Source organism: Kryptolebias marmoratus, linkage group LG20 (genome assembly GCF_001649575.2).
Source record: "Kryptolebias marmoratus isolate JLee-2015 linkage group LG20, ASM164957v2, whole genome shotgun sequence".
In the NCBI taxonomy this organism is placed as follows: Eukaryota; Metazoa; Chordata; class Actinopteri; order Cyprinodontiformes; family Rivulidae; genus Kryptolebias; species Kryptolebias marmoratus.
In genome coordinates this window covers 4,172,811-4,200,703 of record NC_051449.1, presented here as the reverse complement: position 1 = coordinate 4,200,703, position 27,893 = coordinate 4,172,811, and the positions used below count along the sequence as shown (strand labels likewise).

Below are 27,893 nucleotides of genomic sequence, written 5' to 3'. Positions count from 1 at the left end.
CAATGTGCTCCGTTGTTGCCCCTCGAGTCAGGTCTGTGTTACCAATCAGCATTGATTGAAGCGTTGCATCTTATCCAGGAGCATTATGCCCCGTAATGAGATTCCTCTCCCTGAGCATCCCTCCCTAATCCCACACCTCAATCTGCGCAGCTGAGCCAAGACGAACACGGATGCTCGACACGAAATCCTGTGTTAACCCCGCCGTCCCGAATAAGAGCCACACAATGGAGTAGAGATAGAATGGATGCTACGCCTATTGCCAAACATTTTAATCCTCTTAAGAAGTTAAGAGAGGTCTTGATGACATGCAGGAGTGGCGGGAGTGCAGAGCTCTGCGGAAATGAGCAGAAACAAGTCTGAGAAATGAGTTTCATCGTGAACAACAGCCCGCCCGCCCGCCCGCCCGCCCGCAGCCTCGTTCTCAGTCATTAACCTGTGATTCTCTCCGGGGAATTATTAGAAACATGGCAGGGTCTGTCTTCAAGGTACGGGGTGCAGTTTTACAATATACGCTGTCACAAAGTGTCACCTGCAAACGATGAAGATAAATCTCACATAAACAATACATTTATTGAGCTGTAGCTTGACTTATTTCTGCAAAACCAGAACTCGCTCAGATGCGATGGAGCTGTGGAAGCAGCTGCATCTTAGACAGGCTGCCAAAATCCTGATACCTAATTAACTAGACTTCTCCCCAGACCGGAGTTCTGCTGATCACTTTCCCTCTGAGGAGTTTCTCAAGAACTCATTATTTAAGAATGCTCTCTTCAGAGGCAAAGTTAGGTTGATAAAAGCTCGTGAAATAGAAATAAAACAGGAAAAGCACGGGGAAATAAAGACCAAGCATTCCTTTAATGTCAGAGTTTTAAACTGAGCTGAGAAAGGACGGAGCTGTAGCCGTTCCCAGCCGACATCTTGAGATATTGTGAGAAATATTAGAGAGTGAATTTGTAGAGGATGACTCTCAGCTACTACCACACCAGATTTAGCTCAATATTTGTAAAAGTGCCTCTTTGTGTTGGATGATGTCACCTAGATGTGGCAGCCATCTTTGAAATTGAGTGACTTCAAAAGTTATAGATGTACATCCAATGATTGCTTTTGAGAAGTTCATTAAAATCCGTCCAACAGGTTCTGAAATATTTTGACAACACTACAAATAAAACACACACTCGCCCTCGGCGGTGACCAATAATGAGTGAACAATCTGAATCCAGAAGAGGAGAGACCTCAGTGCTGATGTGAGGACAAAGTGCAGCTGGACTGTGGCTCACCTGTCTTTTCCCGTCTCCTTCTTGAAGACCATGTCGCAGTAGTTCATCCTGTCCTCTGTGGTGACGTAGATTCGAGCGTGGGGGTAGTTCTCAGACGCCTGACGCAGCATGTTGTAAACGATGCCCTTCCCGTCCTTCCTCATGTTTCGCAGCGGCCCCCAGACGACGTAGATCGTGTCGTTGCTCTGTCCGAAGAAGTACTGGGGCTTCTGCAGCAGCAGAGGGACGCTGGTGTGGGACACCACCCTCAGGGTGGTCCGCCGACCAATGTCGTTCTCAAACCCCCGTGTGGGAGCGTTGTTCATCCGCCAGATGCAAGGAGAGCGGTCGATCTGCGGGCCGACGCCCTGACCCAACATCTGACCCGAGCTGGAAACAATGCTGCACAGCTCACAGTTCAGCTTCAGAGGCTAGAAAACAGAAAATAACTCAGTTTTTTTTTTCTTTCTGCTTTCAAGATAGAGGTTAAAGGTCAATGTTGGCTACAGAAAAACAGCCAGCATCAGAAGACTTTTTCTTATTAAGTCTTGCAGCAAAAACAAATCAACTGTTCAAGGAATAAAGATAAATAAACTGTACGGTTGTGTAAAAAGTCAGAGTTCAGACTTAAACAGTTTAGAGTTAGTCAACTCTGAAACAGATCGTTTACAAATCTAACTTCAGTCTTAATTAAAGTCAAACATTTGCAGCACCAGGATGGCTGAGTGGTTAAGGCGTTGGACTTAAGATCCAATGGACAGATGTCCTCGTGGGTTCGAACCCCACTTCTGGTAGAACAAAATGGTTACATCTCCAGTTACGTGCCATGAAAGATGCATAAAGACCAGTCTGAGTTGATGGAACCAGTCTCATCTTCTGGTATCATTTCAATGTGAAAATTGTGAGATTTCTTGCAACTCTGCATCTCCAATTAGTTGCCAACAATCAAAGAGATTCTTATTGACTCTAGCACGACACAGCCACTTTTCCACCTGCCATAATGCACATGTACACTTTAATTCATTTCTTGTTTCATGTTTACTTATTTATTTGTATTTGTTTTATTTGCACCAGTACACCAGAACAATTTCCTAGCCTATAACTTGTTTACTGACAATGGCAATAACGTGATTCTGATTCTGATTCTTTATTTCTTTGTCATATAAAAGCCACAATGATGTAAAAAGGCTGTAAAATTTAGTGATTTTTGTTCGATCTTCCTGGTTTTTAAAAATAAAAAAAATGCACAAGACAATCTTTGCGGCAGAAGAAGTAGTTTTCTTGGTTTACATGATGTCTGCACGCCTGAAAAGGGTTTTAAAATCTGCATCTTTCAGAAATTCGGTGCACAGAAAAGTTCAAAATGAATCCTTTCAGCACCGAGAAAAAAATGACCTCGTCTTAAAGGTCATTTTTAACCGCCCGCTGCGGAAAGCGAAGGCGGAGGCGTGATGTTTCTGTCCGTGTCTGTGTGTTCATTTGTCCACTCCGTTAGCAAAATATCTTGGATTTTAACGAAGCTTTCAGAAAGTAATCACTGGGTTGACATTTACAACTGATTAACTGCGTCAATCCAATTTAAGATGGCCGCCACAGCAAAGCAATAGCTATAATTTAGCCAGTTTTACAGATATTGTGCAAAACGTTTGAACATAAGATGATCTCAGTGTAAAATGAAAGGTGGAGGGCGATAGGCAGTAATTCTAGGCTTTTAATTTAACTTTAGATTAAAACTTGTTGGGTTAAGACAAGTAAATAAAGTCAGACATTAAATTAACTCAAGACTCAGTTCAAGAGTCCCTGATCTCACAGGAGTCTTTAATCATTTAGGACAAGTCAAAATAAACACGTTTGTCGTGTAAGAAGTTGAGTTTAACATTAAATCCATAAACTACGTTAAAGCTAATTACAAAATGAATAAGATAAAAAGAAAAAGATGAATTAAAAAGCAACCTCAGGTGTTTAGTAAGGTATGACAAATCCTAATTATGTTTTAGGATTAAACCGTGTTACTAAAAAAATAACATATTCCTCTGTAAATCCACGTTTTTAGCATTTTGTGTTTAGTTGTTTCGTATGCTAAAACACATTTAAGGATTCTGACAAGTCATAAAAATTTTTACTTATAAACCAAGTCTGCCAGAAGCAAAGTTTCTGAGTGGATTCAGAGTCTAAAGTTTACCGTTCTAATTAAAGAACGAGCAATCCAACACTTCCTTTAGTTTCTATCAGTGCAGCTTCAACGCGGCCGTGCAACAGTTCATAAAATACAGCCTCAGGAAAGACAGTTAATTAGAACAGGGACCCCGGAGAACCTAAATTTATCACGTTGTGAAACGCCGCAGTGCCTTATCTCCTGCTCTTACAGCTTTAGAACAATGCCTGAACATTTTCCATCACTCGAAAAGCTGAAAGTGCAAAAAAAGAGAAGTTGGTGAGGGGCGTACGTCTTAAACACGGCCCGACCCCGGCACACAAAGGGACGGCTGCTGCTGGGTAATTAGAGGGAAATGATAATGAGCTTGTGGAGGAATGTGAGTCGGACTCAGGAGAAGTTGGAGAACGACACGCGGCGGCATTTGGCCTTCGTCACGATCACCATAAAACATACAACCATCATTTAAACAGAACACAAAGCAGCTGATCAAACGTCCATTTAAATGGAAGACTCAGTTAACAGCTTAGCATTGAAGGACTGCAAGATTTTTAATGAGATTTGTAGCCATTTTGATCAATCCTTCTTATTGATGGGATGCACAGACTTTTGTAATATTACAGTTATTAAGTTATAGCCCAGAAGTGTCCAATCCTGGTCCTTGAGGGCCACTATCCTGCAGGTTTTCCTTGTTTCTCTGCTCCAACACACCTGATTCATGGTTAAATCACCTCTTCATGTTCAGCAGAAGCCTGTTAATCACCCATTGATTCAGATCAGGTGTGTTGGAGCAGAGGAACAAGTAAAACCTGCAGGATGGTGGCCCTGAGGACCAGGATTGGACACCCCTATTAAAGCCATTTATGGGTAATGTTGGGTTGGATTGGCTCCTAAAGTTAATAACTTTAGTGATTACTTCCTGAGAATTTGGCAGTAGCTCATGAGATATTTTGCTGACAGACAGAGTTAATTCAGTTAATGCTGAGGTTTTAACCAAAGATGTCGCGGCTACAACCCCACCAGATTTCAAGCTCCATATTTGTAAAATTCACAGAGTTGGAGCCTTTCCTGGCAGCCATCTTGAATTTTTTTGACTCCAAAGACAAAGATTCAACAATTTAATGATTTATTTCCCTTAAAGTTTCACTAAAACCCGTCCGTGTTACAGATATTGAGCTAGAATTTAACGCTGAGACTCAATCTGAACATGAGCTAATGCACAACATTTTTAGAGTTTGACCAAAACGGCTACAACTCTGTCTTCGTTTAAAACTCCGGCATGAAACGGGCAAGCAATACGCATTTCTTCAAGTTATGCTGGACCTTTAATTAAAGGGAGGTTTTGGCAAGGTAGTTTTATGATAAGGATATAAAAAATGCTTTTGGTAATTATTTTTTATCTAAGTGTTGACTGGGAATTTACAGGGCTATAAGTTTTTCATTTTCTAAGATTGATGTCCCGTTGCCCAGAGCTAACTCAGATTAAAACACTTTTATTAAAATACGAGGCCTGAATATGAGGTTTCATCCGCAGCCATTCGGAGAAGAAAAGCAAAGAATTGCTGTCATTAATCATAGTGTATATTTTAATATTTTTCCCTCACAAAAGGAAATGGATTTATAATGAATCTTAAGCTTTCAGCTTCCATCAGAGGCAGGAAGTCGTACATAAATCAGAACATTTCTTAATTGAAGCTAAAAGGCTTTGTTTTGTTTTGATAAGATTAAATGTACTTAAATGAAATAATGCATGACAAACTTACCAATGAAAACTGTTGTTGTGTCGTGACTAAGCTTCGATTGTTATTTGTTTAATGGAGAATTAGTGCAATGTCACTGACTTGAGGACAAAAAGCACTTTCATTGCCTTTCAGGAGGAAAATGTGAGATTCTTTCCTCGAACAAATATTAAAAAAAGTTTTACTCTGCAAACAAAATCCCACTAAATAATCCAACGCTCGGCTTATCTGCACTCATCAGCGTGTTTACACAAGATTAACTTCTTAGAAGGAAAGAAAAAGGCAAACAAAAAGTGCTGATTTTCCTCCTCGTGGGGCATATTTCTTCTGTAAATAACTCCGGCGGAGCATTTCTCCCGCTGTGACGTTTTCCCTCTCATATATGGAAGCAATCAGGGGTTATGAAATGATCCCAACACCTGGGCTGGTCGTTCTCCTGTCGTTGAGAGGCTGAGACACACAACCCGGCCGCCTTGAGCTGTCAGCAGCTCATCCATCATCGCACGCTCGCCTCTGCCCGGCTCATAACTCCATCACGCCTTTCAGCACACACAGATTGGCTGATTTCTGCAGGGAGTGCTGGCTGGCTGCAGCTGAGGAGCCTCTGAGCAAGGCATTTACCACCTGCATTATCATATAAATAAGTGTTTAAACATCTCGTCCTCCCGTAACAAATAGGATTTAGCTGGTGGTGGAGTGTAGCTTACTGTAACGACGTGATTCGTCTGTTCCACGGTTAAAGACCGAACTGCTTCAGAGTGGCGTGCAGTAATCACAACCTGAGTGCACTTTTATAATCCCAGTAATTCTCTGACAAATAGAAAAAAGCCCCTGATCCGAATGCATGAGTGTGTTCAAAATAAAGTGGGTTATTTTTAAAACAGCAGGCTTAAAGCCCGAGACACGACCATCACTGAATTAGAGCACTGGGGTGTGAACTTAATCTTGATGTTCATTAAAATGCTTTAAACGTGATTATTTAATAAGAAATTAAAGGCCTGGTATTCTTTAAAAGAGTGTAGCCCACTGCATTTCATGCCAAAACTGTCGTTAGATGCGTTAGAGCTCAGAGGACGTGTTGTTAGTGACTCTTAGCTACTACCACGCCAGGTTTAATGTCTGTAAAACTGACTGAGTTAAAGACATTTCTGTGTTTGCTGAGGTTGTCTAGTCGTGGCAGCCATCTTGTATTGGGTTGACCCCAAATGTTGATGAGTTGTAGACGTTCAGCCAATCATTGCTTTCATTAAAATCTGTCTAGTGGTTCGTGAGATATTTTGCTAACGCTGCAGACAAACAAACACACGCAGAGACAAGAGGCAAATTATTCCCTCTTTGCATTCGCTGGCGGGCAAGAATTAAAGGTTGGTGCAGCACAGTCCAGAATCAAATACAGTTTTTATTCGTTTTATTTCAACCTAAAACCAAAAGGACTTTCTTGCATCTCGTTCATAATGTCTTCTTTAAAAGTGCCGGAATGCAAATTTTCCATCTCCAAATAAAAGTGATGAGTTCCCGCTCGGCGTGGCTGAAGAACCAGAGGCGTGAACGGAAAGTGCTGCGAGACTAATGATTTATATTTTTTCCTCAAAGCAGAGAAGAACAATATATCACACTTAAAGGCAGACTCAATCAAAGCAGGACAAAAACAACACAAGCAGCTTCCAGAGCTGCAGGTTTATGCATCGCACTTGTTCAGGAGAGGTGTGCAGACACCTCACCGTGGATCAGCCAAGATCAGGAGAAACACACAAGCATCTCGACGAGGCTGAAAGCTCACACACCATCACACCAGCATCACCTCGATGGCACCGCATCGCCACAGTTCTTCCCATCCTTTCATGGAAAATGTTACGAACATGCAGCACACTCGGGTTCGAGTCAATCTTTTCTGGTTTGCCATAAAGAACAAAGAGCCTGAAACAAAAAAAGGGTGCTGTTCTGCAGGAGCTGCGTGTCTTTCCCATTGACTTGCATAAATCTCCACAGAGAGGGCGGTGATTTAAGCCGGCTCGTTGAAGGCAGAGGTGCAGACGGAGGGATTGGCGTAACGCATGATTGCCTCTGAGCCCTTGTTGTGTGCATGAAAGTCTCCAGAGGCAAAAGGACGACGCCGAGAATTAATCTGTCAATATCAGCCTTCTGAATTTAAGGCATCTCCAAACTAAGAGCCATCACCTTCAGCTGCACGCATCTCTGCCTGCAAAATGAAGGATTTACTTACAGACACAGATAAATGTGTTGGTACCCGAAACAACGCTTCATTTCCCATGAAAAGTGACTGTTAAACGTAATTCTCTAATATAGATCTGCATGTCTTTAGTATATTATACGGTAAAAAAAATGTAAAGAAATGATTTGTTGTTTATTTTACAAAGATATGCTAAAACAGTACGGACAGATTTGTTGGTACCCTTAAAGAGAACATTAATCTTGCATTATAGCCATGTTTCAAACTAATTAGAATCACACGTGTCTCCAAGCTTTTAGTCTGTTTTAGTCGGTAGTTTGGTATCGTGTGCACCTCAATGAACGTAGAGCAGAGAAGGTAAAGGTGAGAGCTGTCGGAGGAGCTCAGACACAAGATCATAGATAAAGGCCATCTCCAAGCAGCGTCATGTTCCTCCGACCACAGCTGCCAATATTTTTAAAATGTATAAGCTTCACGGGGCAGCAACCAACCTCTCAGGACGTGGACGCAAGAGGAAATGCGACCTCAAGCAGATCAGACAACATAGCGTTTTTATGTTTTATGACCACCCGAAACCGTTCAACTTTAAGGTCAAGGTACGTCACTTTCTGATCATCTGTCACAGTTTGAATCATAACGGGATACACGGACCCAGGAGGGTTCCAGTGTTCACAGAAAAACACAAAAAAAGCCAGGCAGAAATTCACCAAGATGTGTGCTGACAAGCCCCAAAGTTTCTGGGGCTGTTGAGACAAAACTGGTCGAATAAGTTCATTTTTTTAATATTATCGTGGCAGGGTACCAACAAATTTATCTGTGTCTGCTCAAAACCTACCAAACACACAATCAAAACACATCCTTCCATGTTTAGAAAGCTTTGATATTTAAATGACCATAAAATGTCTTATTTGCAGAGCTGTTTGAAGGCAGAAGCATCACATAAAGGTGGTTTGGTTTTCAAAAAAAATAAAAAATATTCACACAAAAACCATCAAACAGATGTTTTAGATCCGCCACATAAAACCCATTACAGAGTATTAGAGAAAGAGCTGAGATGTGATGACAGGTTAATGTTTTAAGATGCTTGCAGAATAAAAATGTCCTATTAAAAAATAAATGAATTAAAAAAGAAGTTATTTGGTTATGATGCAAGAAATGACACCTTTTTAACAAATGTAAGAAGAAAAAAAAGGTCTGCTGTGAATCATGAGATGTTTTTGCTTTCATCTTCAAAATGGAAATTTTCCAAAATAAGATATGAGAAAAGAAAAAAAACCTTTTTCAAAGCCGACAAAATCCTGTTAATGTTTGACACATGAAAGCCGAAGCTTCAATAATCACACCTCAGCGTAAACATCACTCAGCCTTTAGTCACTTTGTGGTAATTTTTGCCTTGGTGCTCCAAGTGTGTGACTACGTTTCTTTTATAACTTTAGGTAAAATGTTGCAGGTAATTATAAATTTAAATAAGTTCCGGACAAACATTTGAAGAAAAAAAAGAAATCCTGCAGGCAAGTTTAATGAAAATATGTTCAGCAAACAGGTCACACTCCCCATAACTGCTGTTGTCACAAATTCAAGTCACTTTTATGTTTATTTTGCCAAAAGGCCGTAAATAAAACCTGGATGCAGGTTTGTTGGAAGCCTTGAGTTCAGCATCTTGGGTGTTACGATTTATGTTTTTATAAAATCAGAGAATACAAATGAGGAATGGATCTGAGTAGAATGTATTTTGAGTTGAAAACGTTAAAACAGACCATATATTAAGGCAGTGGTCTCCAATCCTGGTCCTGGAGGACCACCATCCTGCAGGTTTTACTTGTTTCTCTGCTCCAACACACCTGATTTGAATCAGTGGGTGATTAACAGGCTTCTGCAGAACATGAAGAGGTGATTTAACCACTGAATCAGGTGTGTTGGAGCAGAGAAACAAGGAAAACCTGCAGGATAGAGCCCTCAAGGACCAGGATTGGAGACCACCGCCCTAAAGTATGCTCTGTTTGAATGTATTTTACTCAAAATAGAATCATGCTGACAGCGTAAGTCTGCTGAGACGTGTTTGACGCTCACCTCCTGTTTGGGGATGCTGACGTAGCCCAGGTGAGGCTTGAAGGCCTTGTAGGGCTGCTTGGAGAACATCCAGTGGCTGCTGAACGTCTCCCCGAACACAGGCTGCAGGAGGAAGTACGGCTTCTCCGAGTAGTTGACCACGACCACGAAGAGAGACACGGCCACGACCAGGCTGGTGGCGATCAGCGGCTTCCTCTGTGGAGACAAAGAGATCATCAAGCAACAGTTTGAAGCTGAGGTTCATGTTTCTGTTGATTTATTGACTCGATCAAACACAGAATCAGCCTGAACTGTGGTTCTGGAAAAGCTGGAGGAAGAACAAAGAATCAATAAATCTTTCTGCAACTTTCAGGGCACCACGAAACTATAAACAAGATCACTTCTTCATGTTCCATCCTATAAGAAATCTGAACATTATACATAATGCACAGACCATCCATCCAGCTGAAGAAGTGCATCGTTCGTCAGCCATATTTTTTTTAGATTTTGTAGAAGTCATCATAGTGTCTTGGACTCCCAACACATGATCAGAACTGAAGCATGGATGAGAGGTGAAACATCTTCGAGAAACAAACCAAGAGCAGTTGCAGTCTAATTTGGAATTTCATGAATTATTCATTTGTATTTGCTTCAGTTTAACTCGTGTATTTTCAATTAAACAATCAAACAGCAGTACTTTTGGTCAAATTTTAGGTTTTTTTGAGGCCACTCGACTGGTTCATTAGGTGCTCCGTGTACAGAGATTAGGACATCTTTACTGCATGACAGAAATTTACCAGTTTCCTTAGGTCCAATCTGTCTTGGCTTGGCTCTTTAACGATGACTGAAAGTTACAAACTACAGCTTTAAATTCCTCAACTGATGCTTGTAGGAAACAAGATGACAATAAGAGGGAAAAAAAACTACTTGGATGTTGATTAAAATGTTTTTATAGGTGAAAATAGTTTAATTTCCAACTACAGGGTGGGCCATTTATATGGCTACACCTTAATAAGATGGGAATGGTTGGTGATATTAACTTCCTGTTTGTGGCACTTTAGTATATGGGAGGGGGGAAACTTTTCGAGATGGGTGGTGACCATGGGTTGCATTGACAATCCAACACTTTGAACACATTTTATAAGTGGTGAGAAACTTGTAAATAACTCGTGAAAGAATAAAGTTACGTTAAAACCAAGCACACCGTTGTTTTTCTTGTAAAATCCCCAATAAGTCTGATGTGTCACATGACCCACTTCCCATTGAAAAAACAAAAGTTGGATCCAAAATGGCCGACTTTTGGATCCCCTCCCATATACTGATGTGCCCCAAACAGGAAGTAAATATCACCAATCATTCCCATTTTATTAAGGTGTATCCATATAAATGGCCCTCCCTGTAGAATAAAAGCATCAGTCTCAAATTTTAAAGATTTCCATTTTACTGTCTACAGAAGTTTCCGTTTCAGTTTTAAATGTCCCATGTTAACTGGATTTTTCTAAAACAGGCCCTTGTCTCTGCCAGCCTCAAGTTTGAAGCCCACCTTGTGACCCTTTGCTGCACATCAGCCCCCCTTTTTCTGCCCACTTTCATATAAAACAACATTAGAGCCCAGAGAAAAAGAAATCTTTATAAAAAGAAAATTATGTCTTGGTCTTAAGGTTGTGGATGTGCTTCACGATCTAAAGATGCAAATATTTGAAGCGTCTTTTAAGAAAAAAACTCATTTGGGACAAATGTGGGTTCATGAAAGTGCATTTTACTGGAGTCTCTTTAATATTATCAGATGGGGGAGAAGCGAGGCCTCCTGTTGAGGGAGGATAGGTTCAAAGCAGCAGAGCGACTCTGAAGAAAGTTAAATCTAATCATTACATTTTAGATTCAGGACTAATGATTCACAGCAACATCTTCTCTTCACTTAAGATGCATCGAAGATGTTAAGATCTCTCCACCAGAATACAATCAATTTGCAGAGATTAAAAAGGATTAACACTTAATCTCTGCTCATTGAAACACACCATTTCACCTCTTATGCGATGCAGTGGTTTGAAAGGACCAGCTCAGCTTCTTTTTAAAACTGATTGAGCATCAAGAACCAATGAAGAAATAACTTCTTTCAAACTAAAATGTAAGACAAACTATTCATTTATCTCCAAAGATACATACAGAGAATAACTCTGGTGACCAGAATAACAACAAAACCAACCACACAGATTTAAATTCTCCCATTCTCTTCTTTTCATACAGTTAGCTTATGGCTTTTTTTGGCAATCTAAGAATAAAACCCAAATAAATGTGACCTAAAGAGCGTCCACGCACTCCTGGTTCTAGACTGGAAACTCATACGCACAAGAGAGCTTTAGTGACAGCAAAAGATTTGTCCTTGTCCACACGTTTCTAAAACTATCCTCGTCAAGACGCCATCGTTTAGAGAAATGTCTTCATCCCCGTGGAATTATCAAAACAACCCAAAGCATTGTGGCGGCCTGTATCCGACACTGAAACACACCTAAAAGAGGAAACGAGGCGCATAAAGCTCAAACGCTGACTGGGAAACATAAACAAAAGAAATTAAAAAGATGCATTCGGGTCGTAGGTTGGATTAGAGGTGGGGTTATGACACTAAAAAGGTCGGGTTTGGGCTTTCTACAAGAAAACACAAGGGTCTCTGTAACCCGTTTTCTCCTAAAACACCATATCTGTGTGAACACAAGGTTGAAAAAATACCTTTTTATGGATGGCATCCTAAGGTAATAAAAGTATATTCCCTGATTGTTTCAGAGCAGTTTTCAGTGGACTCAATTCACCTAATTCATCTTGTCCCTAAGATGTTGATTTCAGCAGACCCAGGGCTGGAAAAGTTTACTTATTAAGTTCTGGGAACTAAAAGTTCTAGGTTGGCTTTGGCTGAAAGGCTGAAGCACATTTTAAACCTAAAGATGGAGCCTGCCCAGCTGAATAACACATTTTGGTCCAATATGTGACCCAAAAAATCCCTCAGGAAGCCAAGTTTTCCTCAAGTTCTACAATCATCCTGTTCAATTTAAAATTACATAATATAAAGTTAAAAAATGACTAAAACACAAAGACTCATAATTGACGCAGTTCGTTCAAATGAAGGTTGAATTGCTTTAATGATTTACTGGAAATAGAGACCTTTAATGGGACGTAACGATGTGGCTTTGAGTTGATTTTTAAAGATTTTTAAGAACCAGAACTAGCCCCAGCCAACCTCTCCAGTGGAAAAACCCCAAAATATTTTTCTTGTTATTGCAAACTGTAAGCAGCCACTGGGACAGCAGCATCTACAGGTACCTGTAAACCGACTCAAACTACTGCTAGAAAGGCTGTCGATTTGTTTTGTTTGAGGATTAAGGGACTTTGTTCACTCTGCATTACCTGCCTCTCTACAAATAAAGCAACAGCTGGGGCAGCACTGTTTCATCCACCGCAGAATCTGAAGGTAATGGGTGTTATGGCCCGGCAGAGAGAGAGAGAGAGAGAGAGAGAGAGAGAGAGAGAGAGAGAGAGAGAGAGAGAGAGAGAAAGGGCTCGGAGTGATGAATAATGGATAAAGGATGGAGGAGGAAAGGTCTCACAGAGGAGAAACTATCGGCAGAGCAGAAGTGAAGATCAATGGTTTTGGTGAAAAAGAAGTATTGGAGCCTGAGGGCGATGATGGATTTTAACAGAGCCTTTTATGCTGCTAATCTAACAGACAACACCAGAGGAAAAACCTCTGGATTTTTAGGAAGTTGGTGTTTTGCAAACTCTTTGAAGCTATTTGATGGTGATAAGACTGGATGTGGCGTGTGGTGATGGTGAACCCCCCCACCTCCCACCCTCCTCCCCTACTGCCAGAGAGGCTGCAAGCGCTGAACTCAAATATCAAACGTCCCGAAAAAGGCAGCGGAGGCTTCGCATCATGAAGACGAGATCAAACAGTTGTGGTGCAGCGGGGGTGAGGTTGAAAAGACGGTGACCATTTGGAGTTTTGAAAAGCGTATCACATGTTACCAGCCGTACGTTGCATCACCCATCGCTTCACGGCTATCTTTGATCACAAACACATCTGATCTTTAATCTTCTACGGAGCACCACAAAGGGAGATTTTCCTTTCTCTCTGCCTCTGTGATTTTACACAATAACATTTTCTACAAGCACAATAAAAGTGCCCTATTTTATTACAAAAAAAACAAAAACAAAAGGCAATTTTCTGGAAAAGGGGGCTGTAATAGTCTGTCATCAAACCTCCATCATGGAGCATGAAACCAATTCCTTAAAAAGCTGAAAGATTCTTCAAGAAGAGGGAAAATAGAAACAACCCTCAGCTCAGTCTGCAGGGCTGAAACATCCATCCGTTGTCACGAGGTCAGAAAATTACCTCAACCTGTGGCCACAAATCACAGGGGAAATGATGTGTCAAAGTCTGGAGGTGATGGGAGGAACCGGCGTGGGCGTTCCGAAGGCGCCGAACCTCAGCTGGGCGAGAGACTCCAAACTGCTCTCCTCGTCCGTTCATCCATCACGGTGATTTTAAGTCGAGCTGCTGAACCGTGAGACAGAGCGGCAGAGAGACTCTGAGTCGAAGAGGGGCAGGAGAGTGGGACTTTACATCATCGCAGAGGCAGCAGAAAGCTATAACGTTTGAACGCTAAAGCTTCTGGTTAACGTTAAAACATTTTGCTTGAGGAATATGACTCCATATGCAACCGCGCTGACCTTGTTTGCCACCATCAGATCCGACAGTCACGGCCATTAACTGCAGGGCTATTTACGGTGGTAGGCCAGAGACGTTTTATTTAATGCACCGCAACTGAAAGCTTCCAGGGGCCATTTCTGAAGGAGCTAAAACCTCAACGCTGATGGACTATTGATCTCAGTTCTCAGCCTGCGTGGGATCGCGGGGACCCGGGACACAAGAAAGCCATCATTTTCCTCCAATCTGTCCTGCGGCAGGTCGATCTGACCAGGTCACCCAAGAGAAAAAAAACTAGCAGGAAGTTATTTGTGGCAACAATCTGGCTGAATTGGACAGAAGTCAAAAAGTAGCAATTTGGCTTCATAATGGAAAGGATTTACTCAAGAATAGGGAAAAATAGAAGATTTCTACTTGAGTTCAACCATTTAACGCTGCTTTATACAGAGCTGTGCACAAGTTTTAAACCACCCCTAATTACTTCCACAGGCGGGCGATAATGTTTTTGCCTGTGTGTGTGTAGGTGTGTTCATGTGTCTGCCTGCCACCAAAGTATCTCAAGAACCATCGGACGGATTTTAAAAAAAATTAATCATTGGCTTCTACAACTGATTAACTTTTGGAGTCAACCCAATTCAAGATGGCCACCACCAGGGTACGGCAATATATTGACTCTATACTTTATGTCACAAGTTTAATCTCATGTGAATAAAAAAGGGTATTTTTTTAGCATTTTAATCTAACACGCTGGGAGTTTAGCTTTTTCCAGGGGATTCAAACGCATCACGTCTCTCTTTCCCTCCCGTCAGACCCTGGCGTGACAGGAGGGTGATATGCATTTCTTCAAGGAATCCCAAAGTTTAATTTTCTTTTAAACCAATTAAACCTTAAATTGAAATAATTAATTAAAATTACGCAAACATAAACCATCATTTCTTACGGTTTTCAGCAACTTGGAGGGGTTTTAAATTCTTTAATTCAAATTTAAAGGCGTGTTTTTGATGTTTACGGCATCAGCCGACACATCATTACAAATCCAAAACACAGCAGAGTGTATCTAAAGTTGTGTGTACGTTAAATGTTCAGTATGTGTGTCACTGTTCAGCATTCTTCTGAATGAATGAACAGCATTAATTCGTTTCAGGCCAAAGTGGAGTCGTCTGCTTTATCCTCTTCCCTCTCTGAGAGCCTTGTTGCTTCTCGGAGGCATTTTATCCTTCTAATCCTTAAATAAGCTCAAACTAATTGAGACACTTTTCCACATAACAAACTTCTGAAAATTTCACCATCCTCTGAAAAATCCTTAGCCTTACGCTGCCTGCCGGATCTATGCATTGATTCAAAACGCAGCAACTTTTCTAAACGCTAACTTAGCTTAGCAAATAAAAGTTTTATAAAGATTATGTTTAAATCACTGCAGCTCAGTTTCAATGGAGAGAGCCCCAGAGATGGAAATATTACAGTAAACTGAACTCAAGATTTATTTTATGTCAGTGATATTAATCAGGATAAATAAATCGTTTACAGATTTAAGTTAGCAAACTTGGAAGGACCACCTTATGTGCTAGTTATTGACTAAGATCGTGACCTTTCTATACCATCATATTTATTAATAAGAAGAAATTTTGCGAGATGCTGTAGAGGTACATCAAATGATTATTTCCTGAAAGTTTCATTAAAATCCATCAAGTGGTTCATGAGATATTTTGCTAACAGACAGAGACGACTGCAGGTTGGGGGTCAGTCTCAGCTACTACCACACAGGGCGGTGGGTGATAATTATAAACAACAGTGTCACTTCACTGTTTCACAGTTTGACACCTTAATGAAATGGAAATGGTTGGTGATATTAACTTCCTGTTTGTGGCACATTAGTATATGGGAGGGGGGGAACTTTTCAAGATAGATGGTGACCATGGTGGCCATTTTGGATCCAACTTCTGTTTATTCAATGGGAAGAGGCTCATGTGACACATCAGACTTATTGGGAATTTCACAAGAAAAACAACGGTGTGCTTGGTTTTAACATAACTTTATTCTTTCATGAGTTATTTACAAGTTTCTCAGCCCTTATAAAATGTGTTCAAAGTGTTGGATTGTCAATGCAACCCTCTTCTCCCACTTCCTGGAAAGTAGATTGGTCGTCTAGGGCCAGTTGAACGGCCCCCCAAGGTCTCCCGATCTGACCCCCTTAGACTTTTATCTTTGGGGTCATCTGAAGGCAGTTGTCTCTGCTGTGAAGATACGAGATGTGCAGCACCTGAAACTACGGATACTGGAAGCCTGTGCTGGCTTTTCTACTGTGGTGTTCCTATCAGTGTGTGAAGAGTGGTAGAAGAGGGATGCATCAACAATCCAGCACTTTGAACACATTTTATAAGTGGTGAGAAACTTGTAAATAACTCGCTGTTGGATCCAAAATGGCCACCATGGTCACCTCCCATCTTTTCCCCCTCCCATATACTAATGTGGCACAAACAGGAAGTTAATATCACCAACCATTCCCATTTTATTAAGGTGTATCCATAGAAACGGCCCACCCTGTATTCCTGTGACAGTGGGTGAAATTTAAAAACACGCTTGAATCTAACCATCCTGCTGGCAGCAAAGACTCAGACTCTTCCTCCTCCGGGTAACAACGTTAGTTTATCTTGGATGGCTTTTGAAGCAAGACGCTTTTCAGGAAATATACAAATGAAGTCATGCATCTACGGCAGCTTTTCCAATCTCGCTGGATCTTTTTTTTTTTCTCTCTGTCTTATTTCCTCGGAGAGAAACCTGAAGTCTTAAAGTGAAAGAACGAGAGGCTCAAAATATATTTTTTTTAAATTAATTGAAATTGGATTTTAACAGCCTGCTGAAGCGTGGTGGCAAGATTCAGGTGCCAGTGAACATCGTTTTGAATTGCTAATTTTTTTTTTTTATTTTATTTCTTTCTTCTTTCACCCTCTGCCCAGGAGACACTAGAAACCAGCAGCCAGATATGTTTTTTCATGAGCTGTTTTTCCTTCAGGTCCAACCTCTCATTATTCCAATACCCATCACTATTAACTTCTTAGATACAGTGTTGGTCCTGTTGTTTACTGAGCTGGAGGATTATTCTTTGAGGGGGAATTGTGCTCGCTTCATGCTCAGATAGAGCCTAATGGAGGTGAAACTTTGATTGCGCAATATGCATGAGGAAATAAACTGCTAATTTGCTTTGAGTTTTCATCCATCACACAAGTGAACTGAGTCTATTGTTGATAACGCTCCAATACGGAGATTTATTGCCCATTTGATGCACATTACAAAGAAATACCTGCAGTGAATATCAATATGAATGCTTAAGATTGTATTTGGATTTTTGCTAAATGGGAAACAATATTATCGTACGCCACCAAAAGGTGAAGGTGGACGATAACGAGGTAAACGGCGAGAATTCAGCGTTTTGCCGCCATCACTAGCCTCGCTTCAAGCCGGCAGAAACTCGGCTCCGTGTGGGAAAACTCGTGGTTATCGGGATCGATGAACCCAGAGCGCAGACTCATAATATAAAAGAAACTAATTTATTCAACTAAAAGATAAACAAAACAAAGGGCTGTCGAGGCGGCAACGCAAAACAAAGACTAAATCCAAGAACTCAGGTAGGAACAGGACAACCAGGACAGGACCAGGAGCACACAGAGCTGAACAATGAACCAGCAGAGAAGTGGAGTAAATGACCGGGTTTTAAGCACAGAGGATTATGGGTAAGTGGGCACAGGTGAGTGATAATCATTGGGCGTGGCAGAAAACCAAGTGATGACTAAGGGTAAATGGAAGATGCAAGAACACAGGAAACAGAAACAGAACCAAAATGAGGCCAACAAAGATCACTAACAAAAACCTCGAAATGAAACAAGACAGATGCAAGAAAACCCCCAAAACCTCACAGTGGTGTGTAGTAATGGGCAAATGAAGCCTCATGAAGCAACGAAGCTTTCCAACACTTTGCTTTGCAAAAAGGTTCATTACTCGATGCTTCATTCATCGCTCACTAGTGACACCTGCTGGTGAAACTGTAACAGCTTTGTCACTCAGTTGGGTCATACTTTCAAAAATTTGTAAATGCAATACTGTCACAAAGTTTTCATCAAACTCATGTTTAGTAACAGGAGAATCAATTAAACCATATTTAATTGTCATGTTTTAATTATTAAAATGATTTGTAGTCAATCTAATCCTTGACCATCAGTGGTTGTGTTGGGTTTAAATAATAATATGTTACAAATATGTACATCCCAGATATGAGAGGTTTTTCTCTTATTTGACGGCTCCATTTCAACCACTGCTGATGAAAACTGCTACCAAACCATCTACTACAACTCTTGAAGCAACAGGGTTCATAGCGCTTTTATTTTGAAAAACGATACGCAAAGTGAGGCAATGACGTGGCAGATGTAATGCGAGGCCTCGTTTGTTGTTGATCACTAGCGCTGTGCTTACATCAACGCAGAACGTTCTGCTCATCGCTGGTGGAGTTTGTGGCTCTTAGCTGCAGACCTTTTCATTCACCTCTGTGTGCGTCATCGGTGTTTATATTCCACCCAACGCTGATGCTAAGGGAGCGCTGCGTGAGCTGGGGCTGTTAGTGAACCGTAAGACACACACTCTGACGGACTGTTTGTTGTTGCTGGAGGTTTTTTTAATCATGCAAACCTCAAGCCAGCGCTCCCTAAATTTCACCCGCATGTGACCTTTGCATCCAACACGCTGGATGCGCCTCGGGTGCTCAGATTACACCTCTGTTTTGCTGATCCCAGCATGCAGACCGCTCGTCAGGAGATGGAAACCAGTTCTGAAGCAGGTGCAAAGGGAAGCTGCGATCTGCAGCGACACCGCCAACTTGGAGGAGGACACGTCGTCAGTGACCAGCTGCATCGACAAGTTCATGGATGAGGCACTTGAGCAGTCAGGTTATGAAGGCCTGAATGCTTCGGAAAGAGGGTAAAGAGTGTGTGTGAGGGGTGTGTGTGATCATCCCCAGTGCCGGTTGCGTTGCGGATGCAGCAGGTTGTGTAAAAGTCCCCGATGCTGGAAAGAGGAGCACCAACGATCTTCTCAGCTGTCCTCGCTGTCCTCTGCAGGGACTTCCGGTGCATGAGCTTTGTAAGAAGCAGCAAACTAAAACCCCCGCAGACCTCCACAGGCTTTCCTACTTAAAACCGAAACCATCCAGGGTGCCGACATCCACGCTGCTTTAAGATAATTACCGTCACCTGAAGGCTCTCGCGCTCCCATCTCAAGACCTTCTGGGAGGCGGAACATCACAGAGCTGCATTCAGGGTTCTGGCATGAAACAGAGTTCATTTCTGCCTTTCACACCTGCAACACATTTTCCTTAAAAATTAAGGCTGCGGCAAATTAAGGCCAGTGATGTGAATGCAAAGCAGAATTACATTAAGCCGACGATGTCAAGGTCGTCGCAATCAAGGTCTGGTTCTAAAGTACCATCTATGAAAAGCTTCTGTAGGGAGCAGAGATGAGAAGATCTCTTTCACAATGACAACATATTCCTCATATAGCTGATTTTCAATCAGAAAAAGAAAAAAATACATTTGCATACATTATAAGACATGAAGCTGAAGAAGAGGGAGCCTGATTTTATAATGAATATCAGTCCTGAAAAAAGGATTTAAACTAAAAATTCAACAACAGAAAAAACGACTGACCTGCACTAATATATGCCTTCATCTCTGACATTTATGATAAAACAATTATTAGCTTTAAAAAAACAATAACTTCAGGGTATATTATTGACGCCACAAACAAGCAGCAAAGATAATGTTTCAGCCTACTTTATTTTAAATTCATAAGTTTAAAAAGTTTCATCTATAAAATGCTGTTTCTTCCAACATTTTAAGACATCAGGGGCCGGTTGGATATCGTCCAAGGGCCACTTCTGGCCCTCAAGCCATATGTTGCCCAAGCGTGGTCTAAAGGCTCTCAGTCAACAACTCAAAAACAAAAATACTGAACCAAATGAACCAAAAATGATCTGTTATAAACAAAACTATGCGTTCTTCTTGTCTGAAACTTTTTGAAAAATTTGAATTTGATGTTTTATAAAATAAATAGAGAATAAAATCTGAACCTCTGATGGTTTTTTAAACTCTGTTTTCATTTCCTCTTACTTATCCAGACTTGGAAAACACTAAAATCGATTTCCGTACCTTCCAAGGCTGCACAGGAGCTGCGGCTGAAAGCAGGAAACCGGTGTTTACGGTGCAGCTAAAGCCCTCGTATTTAAAGATTACAACGCGAGGAGACACTATGAGTCAAATTACGTCTCTCTTTTCTGCAAGTTTTCCAGAAGAATTGGAAGAATGGAGAGGTAAAGTACTGGGGCTGCTCACATCTATTCACCAGACTCAAGTGGCCATCTTCCCCTTTTGCTCCGAACATGAGAGCTATGATTACGTCCCCGCCAGTAGTTTGGATATTATCCAAACAAAAGCAGCCTCTTTCTGAGGCTGGAGCGGCGAGGGACCGTCTCCTCGCTGTCCTTGATGAAAAAGTTTTACAGATTACTGCCCGTGGTCCTCAGAGCCCCGGTATTATTTATTTTTTTGCAGCTGAAGTTGAACAGGCCTGACAGAGACCATTATCAGAGGGGGAAAAGTGACGAGGAGGTGGAGGGCGACGGTTCTGAAGCCTGTTGATCCCGGGCCGGCCCAGCAGAGGGGGCAGTCACCTCACACAGACATCACGCTGAGGCTCATCGCCACATTCGACCTCAGCTGAGGCGTCCCAGGCGTTTTACACATCACAGATCTGCTGAAGCACCTGAAGCAAGAAATTCAGGTTCTCTATTCTTTATAAAACGGTTTAGAGTCGTTTCATTTGTGCCTCTGATTGCAAATTTTGCTTTTTGAAACATTTACCTTTATATAAAATCATTTAACAAACTGTTTGAGGCGCGTTCATTCCTGTTCGTACATCATTTCCAGTCATTAAAGCAAAAAAAAAAAAGAAAAGTAATTTTAAAAGCCTCTGTTGCGTGTGTTTTATAACTGCGGTCCAGATGTTCCTGCTGTGCAAAAAAATCATCATCTGTCCTGATATTAGCGGAGCACGATGTCCTGATGCGGTTCTTTCTGCTGTATCACACTTTTCAGTCAGGACATATGAGAAACAAATCCTTCAATCCAGGTCAAATGAACACTAATCTGTCCTGCTGGCATGAAACTGGATCATTATAACAAACAGCATAAAGGAGAGTCTTAATCTGGACCTGAAGAGGAAGAGTTTCTGGTTTCATGAAGACGTCAGTCCATGACGGTTCTTAGGATTTACCTTCATTATGGAAAGAAACACAGAAACGCTTCAAATATGTGGGTGTGTTTCTGCAACCCAATTAGACTAATGCATATCTGATATCAAATGGAAAAATAATCCCCACTAGTGCGGAGGATTAAACACTCTACAATATTCACTTCCCCTTCTGGAACCAGGAGACTTTCAGGGCGAGCAGAAAAATGAAAAAATAAAAAATAAAAGCACAGCTCCATATGTTCAGAGAGAGACGGTGCGGGGATGCTCCGTGCTCGGCTGCGTAGGCCGACGCTGAGAAAGCAGGAAAAAAAAAGAAACGAGGAGGACGCTTCTCTCGGGGCTCTTTGAGGAGCTGAGAATCAGACGGATCTGTGGAGCAGAAACGAGTCTCGCCGTGAAAGAAAACTTTCTGTAAGAAGTTTAAGTTAGTCTGACTGTCGTCCACAGCGCAGATAAAACAACCTTTACTCCCTGAATAAAACCCTCCGTTACAACTCAAAGGAACCCATACTTCGATTTATTAGGATCTGAAGTCTTTAAAATGATTTTCACAAATAATTCCAAGGTTTAAAACTATAAACCAAGCCTGATCAGACTGTCAAATAAACCTAATCTGTTTTTTTTTAAACTGTCCAACTTAAACCAAGTGGAACATTTTACTCACAAAACGGTCCAATCGGTTCGATTTATTAAAAAGACGTGAAACACGGTGAGTTTAGGCCACGCAGACAGGATCAACAGGCGCTCAGGTCACTTCCTGTTTCTTTACAAAAACAAATCATTGCCACAAAACACAATAAAAGTTCATTTCAATAAGAGAGAGATTTATTTGATTTCCAACTTCCAGCTCTCCTGTGAGCATTGTTTTACCACTCCAAAGTCTTAACTCAAGTGTTTCTTTATCTCAAATTATCTCTCAAAAGGTATTTATTATATATATATATATGCCTAGAATTTAAATTCTTAGACATTTCTCTAAATATAATAGTTGATGGAATCACATTTTTCCTGGTTTCGCGTCCCTAAAGTAGCTCCCTGTGCAGAAAAATGGCTCAAAACTCAGAGCAGCTTGAGTTTAATTTGTGTAACGCAGCCATTTGGTTTTATTCGCTACTTTGTCTTTATGTGCATTTAATCTGTGTTTGCTTGCAGCGTTAGCAAAATATCTCATGAAGCAGTGGAAAGAATTGAATATGATTCTCAGACGTCATTAGCTCTGCATCCATAACTTTCGGAGTCAACGCGGTATAAGATGGCCGCCACAGCTAAGACAAAAATGACTGCATCTTTGCAGTTTTCCAGAGCTGAATTTGACGTGGTGGCAGCAAACACAAACTTCAGAAACGAGTAAAAGTCCATCCTGTTTCAGAATAAGACGACTGTAGTTTAAAAATCTGTCCCTCCAGGCGGCGGGTGATATGCATTCCTACAAGAAACGCTTTAATCCTTTACTCTGTCTCTACGCTGATGTCTTGTTTTTGCTCTGCACAGCACATTTGGGTTTCACTTGTGCTTGAAAAGAGCAATACAAATGGACCAAATTTGGCCTGAAGACAGAGACTGCTGCAGAGACTAATCGTCCCTTTGAGTCTCCAAGCGTTCAGGCAATAAGAGAAAATGACCTCAGCTGTTCACTTCGAACAAAAGCCCTTTTAGCTCCGTCCTTCTGCGATCTCCTCGCTCCGTGGGCCTGCTTCTTATGGCTGCAGATGGCCGTCGGGCAGGCGGCACCGCACTGCCGGCCAAGGACAAAACTACTGTACGATAAAACATCAGCTGCTCTCCGTCCGCCACAGATGCTCCGACTTCAGGCCACAATCACAGCTAGAGAGCAGATCTGCGTTTGCAGCGTCGCCTTCTCTGTGGAGAACAGCAGAACTATAAGTACTCTGTCAGTCGGGCGGAGGGGACGGAAATCTGGCTGTTGCAGAAAAAAAAATAAAAAAAACATTGATCGGAGAAAATCCATTTCAATTTGCCAAATGTCAGAGCAGGATTACTGACATTTAGCAACTGATATTTTCTGTGAAACTCAATAAAATCCCTCCGTAAGTTCATAATAGAGGCTCATCTCACCGATAGTGATTACACACAGCATGACTCCCGCTCGGAGAAATCTGAGCAGATCTATCAAAAGCACCAAGTCGACAGACATCTGAGACGGGAAGGATTGGACACACAGAGCAGCTGCATTATTCACAAGGAGCAGGAACAAACACTTTCCCTCTCCGCTGGAGTAAAGCACAGATTTTCTTAAAGGTGTTATTTGTTAAAGAAATGTGTCTGACAAGAAAACCTTCCCTCAAGGCTGCCGGGGAGAAAAAACTAAACAAAACAAAACAAAAAAAAAGAAAATCGAAAGGGGAGCAGATTGAATTTTAAAGTGACTCAGCAATAAACTGGATTTGCTCTGTTCCGAGTTCAGCTCTCAGAGGACGGCAGCTCAGAAACCTTGGAAAAACTTATTTGATTTGTCTTCACGTACTTTACTTTTTAAAAGATGCTTTCGCCACAAAACTGCGCAGACTTTTACAGATACTGCAGCCCTTTAATCTGGATTTTACTTCCAGGGTTTCAGTCTGGTAAATTTAAGACTTTTTAAAGATTCAGATTTAAGTTCTTTCAGCTGCTCCCTTCTTCAGGGGTCGCCACAGCGAGCAAACTCGCACGAACGATTTGGCGATTGTTTGACGCCAGATGCCCTTCTTGTTGCAACCTGGACTCAAACCTGCAACCTCAGGATTATAAGACTGCAGCACTGACCACTGAGCCACAGCAGCCTCAATCAAATTTAAGACCTACATGAGTTGCAAAAGATAACGAGTCGCTGTAAAACTCCTTTCAAAGGAACGATTTTGACTGTCTTCCTTTAAAAAAAAAACTGTTTCAGGAGCAGAATATTTGGATCCATTTTCTTTACCTGCTTCACCTTTCTGGGTCACAGGAAGCTGGTGTTTGTCTCCAGACGTCACTGAGAGGCAGGAGACACCCTGGACAGGACTCCAGTCCATCACAGGGACACATTGAGACAAACAACCATTCATCCTCTCAACTAGATTTACCATCGAACCTAACCTGCAGGTTTTTGGTCTGCAGGAAACCAGAGCACCCAGAGTAAAGCCAGGTGAGCGCAGGGAGAACATGTAAACTCCACCCAGAAAAGCCCCAGCTTGGGAAGTGAACCTGCAACCTTCTTGCTGGGAGGCAACAGCCCTAACCACTGCACCACTGTGCCACACTTCCCCTCTTTCACAAAGAAGGTAAAAACGTCCAGAAGCAATGAAAGAACAAACAAACACATTTATGACTCAACTAAAAGCATTTTAAGACCAAAAAAAAAGGAAAATCTTGACAAATTTCAGGCTTTTTAAGGCCTAAAATTGAGATGATTTAATAGCCTACAGAAACCCTGATTTAAAAATAACAGAATTTATTCAACCAGAACTAAAAACAGACTAACTGTTAATTATTGAACCAATTATTCTGATGCCAGTGAGTCCAAGGAAAAGCTGCACTCCCACTACAACCACCCGACTGATCCGAGGCGTTCCTGTACACCGTCTGTTTAAAAGCAGATAGCAAAATAATGAAGCAATTTAAAGAATAAATGGAGTCCTGGGTTTCCTCGGAGGAATGCATGTGGCCCGCCGCTGAGTTTCAGACTGAGATCCTCTCAGCTGCGGCTCGGTCAAACCTTGTAGATGGTGTCACGCACCGCCTCATGTGAGGTTCTGTTAGCGCTCAGAGAACGTGCCGGGGATGACTCTCAGCTACTACCACGCCAAGTTTTAGCTCATCGTCTGTAAATCTGGCCGAGTTGGAGCCATTTTTGTTTTGGCTAAAGCTGATTAGCTGTGGTGACTCCAATTCAAGATTCATCCACTGGCTCATGAGATATTTTGCTAACAGGCATATATCTTTGACTCCAGTAGTTAAAGGTTTTGAAAACAGAACTCTCCTGATCTGTTAGCGCTCGGACTATGTGCTGTGGATGACTCTCAGCTACTACCATGCCAAGTTTTATCTCAATATCTGCAAAACTAGCTGAGTTGAAGCCATTTTTGTGTCTGTTTAGGTGGCTTAGCTGTGGCAGCCATCTTGAATGGGGCAGACTCCGAAGGTGAACCCGTTTGTGTTCTTGCCCGACAGTCCGTGCTGTTGATGTGGGTTATTTTTGTGATTCGAACAAACTTTGAAGTCTGCAAAATCTTCCCAATTGTATCCTGATGCGATTTAGAAGAAAGAAATCTGCATCGGGTGATTCGTGTTTTTGCTAAAAATGCATTCATTTTGTAAAAATAAAATAAAAATAAAGAGTAGAGGAGCCGAGTGCAGTTTGGTTTGAAGGTTAAACGTCACAACTCAGCTGAAATCTGTCAACAAAAAATAAACAATTTCATTGTTTAGCAAATAAAAAAGGTATAAATAAAATAAACCAAGAAAAAAAATTCTTTTTTTTAAATCTGAGGGCTTTTGAAGAGACATTTCCAAGCCTTAAAGTGAATCTTTTGGAAAAGATCATGTTTAGATCGTCTTTATTTTCCTCTCAGATGTGCTCTTCAGTGGGTTCTGCTTCCAAGCAGGGAGCTCCCTCTAGAGTGAGATCTGAAGAACAAAAACCTGTCCGGCTTTAAACACATGCAGGTGATGAAACAAACTGACCTCAGATTATATAAATGATCTGTTAAAACCACTTCTCACTCCTACAGTCCTGTTATTTTCCACCACTGGAAGTAAATAAAAACACAATTTGCTTTCTAACACCTAAGTTATGAATATTTAAAGCATCTTTAAGCACCATATTTACATTCAGGACTGCATTTTTTATTATAACCTCTTTCTTCCACTATGCATGTGTTGGCAGCACCCTTAATAAATAAACTTCATTAAATTAAGAGAACTTCAAGCTCCACTTTGACTCACATCTCAGGTGTAAAACTCGCTATAATCTCCATCTGCAGGTGAAACGACTTCTTCAAACATACAGAAAGTCCAGCAAGACTTCATCTGTCAACATCTTTTTCAGGATAAAGCTTAAAATCTGCATTATTTGCGTGATTAATCAACATGAAACAACTTTATATAAGAATTTAAGAAAACTACTAGTGACATTTGAGGACATTTTTAGCTTTCTGTATAATTGCTAAGAGGTGTAATAAACAGACGGTTCAGTTCACTGCAGTTATTTAATATTAATAATGCAGGTTTGGTTCTTTATCTCTCATCAGAGTTAATCTAAGTGTTATTTAAGTGAAACTGAAAGTCCCTGATGGCAACGAGAATCTTGAAAAACCCATTAAGTTTTAACAAAATGAGCCCCAAGCAGAAGAAAAGATGAATTTAGGAGGGATTTAATGTCGTTAGAACCAACATAACATGATGAATATGTTAAGAAATGTTTTTCATTTGAGTTTTTCACAAGGAGAAGAAAAGCCTGAGTCACCTGCCTCCAGATTAGTGGAACAATGGAGGCACTGAAATGATCCGACAGCTCAGCTTTTTGTGTTTTTATTAATCCTCGGGTTGGGAAGTTTCTCCATCAGCGTCACGGACGGAGCTAAAGTGGATCAGCGGTGAGCAGCCAGGTGAACTAAAAGGCCATCCTGTCCTGCTTTGTGGAGTTTTTTGTTTTCTGCAAAATAAGAATAAAAAGCCAAGAGTGGGAGAGTGGCGGCATTCAACCTGTGAGAGGGCTGAGTCACGTCGACACAAAAAGCAGCATGCAGCTGCAGTTGTTGGGCAGATAAATAAAAAAATACAGAATTCAGAAACATCCTAAACCACGAGGCTCTGTAAGCTGATGGCACTTTGAAACGCTTCCCACCAAATTACCACAACAGCTGAAGGTTTGAGGGCACAGACGAGCACAGAGGATTACATTTCATCAAAAAAAAATTGGACTGGTCTTTATGTCTTTATTTAATTCTCTCGTTTAACCGCCAGGCTTTCCTTCTGCCCGTCGACCTCCTCGGATGGCAGAGGCAATCAGCGCTGGCGCCCAGAGATAATAACAGAGGCACTGCAGCCTTTTATTAGCTTGACTGGGTCAAGAACTTCAGGAGGAAAAAGAAAAAAAAAGGACCTATAGCATCACCAGACCAACCCCCGGCGAGCGCATCGACTTTCCAGCGCAGCCTTCAACGAGACAAACCCAATCAGAGACATCCGACCCGTGTTCGCTACGAGCCTCCGGCGGGTTTGAAATGAATCGCAACGTGTCGGGGTAATAAATTTAGCTAAAAAGCGGGCGTGGCGCAGGGCGCGCGGTTGGACAACACTAATTCAATTACAGGGATTTTCTGCTTACTCAGAGACTCGATTCAAGGGCGAAGTGAGAGCCAAGCTGCATAAAATCGGGCGTTACTCAGAGCTGATCTCGCCTCCTCGCCGATGATGGACGGTGCGCTGGATTACAGCCCCGCGGCTCTGAGATCAGGGGCTGAAACTCTTCACATGGATCCAATCTGCAGCAAACGCAGCTTCACTCACTTCGGTCTGGATCCTTCAATTT

General features: G+C 41.6%; 1 protein-coding gene and 1 non-coding gene across 2 annotated transcripts in view; one reads left to right on the top strand and one right to left on the bottom strand.

Annotated features, from left to right (window-relative positions):
• The window catches only part of st6galnac3 (ST6 (alpha-N-acetyl-neuraminyl-2,3-beta-galactosyl-1,3)-N-acetylgalactosaminide alpha-2,6-sialyltransferase 3), a 74,179-nt gene that overhangs the window by 37,419 nt on the left and 8,867 nt on the right, over positions 1-27,893 (bottom strand). The window contains exons 2-3 of the mRNA XM_017411117.3: positions 9,409-9,603; positions 1,275-1,684 (exon numbers count right to left, since the gene is read on the bottom strand). Coding sequence (XP_017266606.1) covers positions 1,275-1,684; positions 9,409-9,603 — 605 coding nt within the window. The remainder of the gene's footprint in view (positions 1-1,274; positions 1,685-9,408; positions 9,604-27,893) is intronic.
• Positions 1,965-2,047, top strand: trnal-uaa. Its single transcript has one exon. It is a non-coding gene; the product is annotated as a tRNA-Leu (tRNA).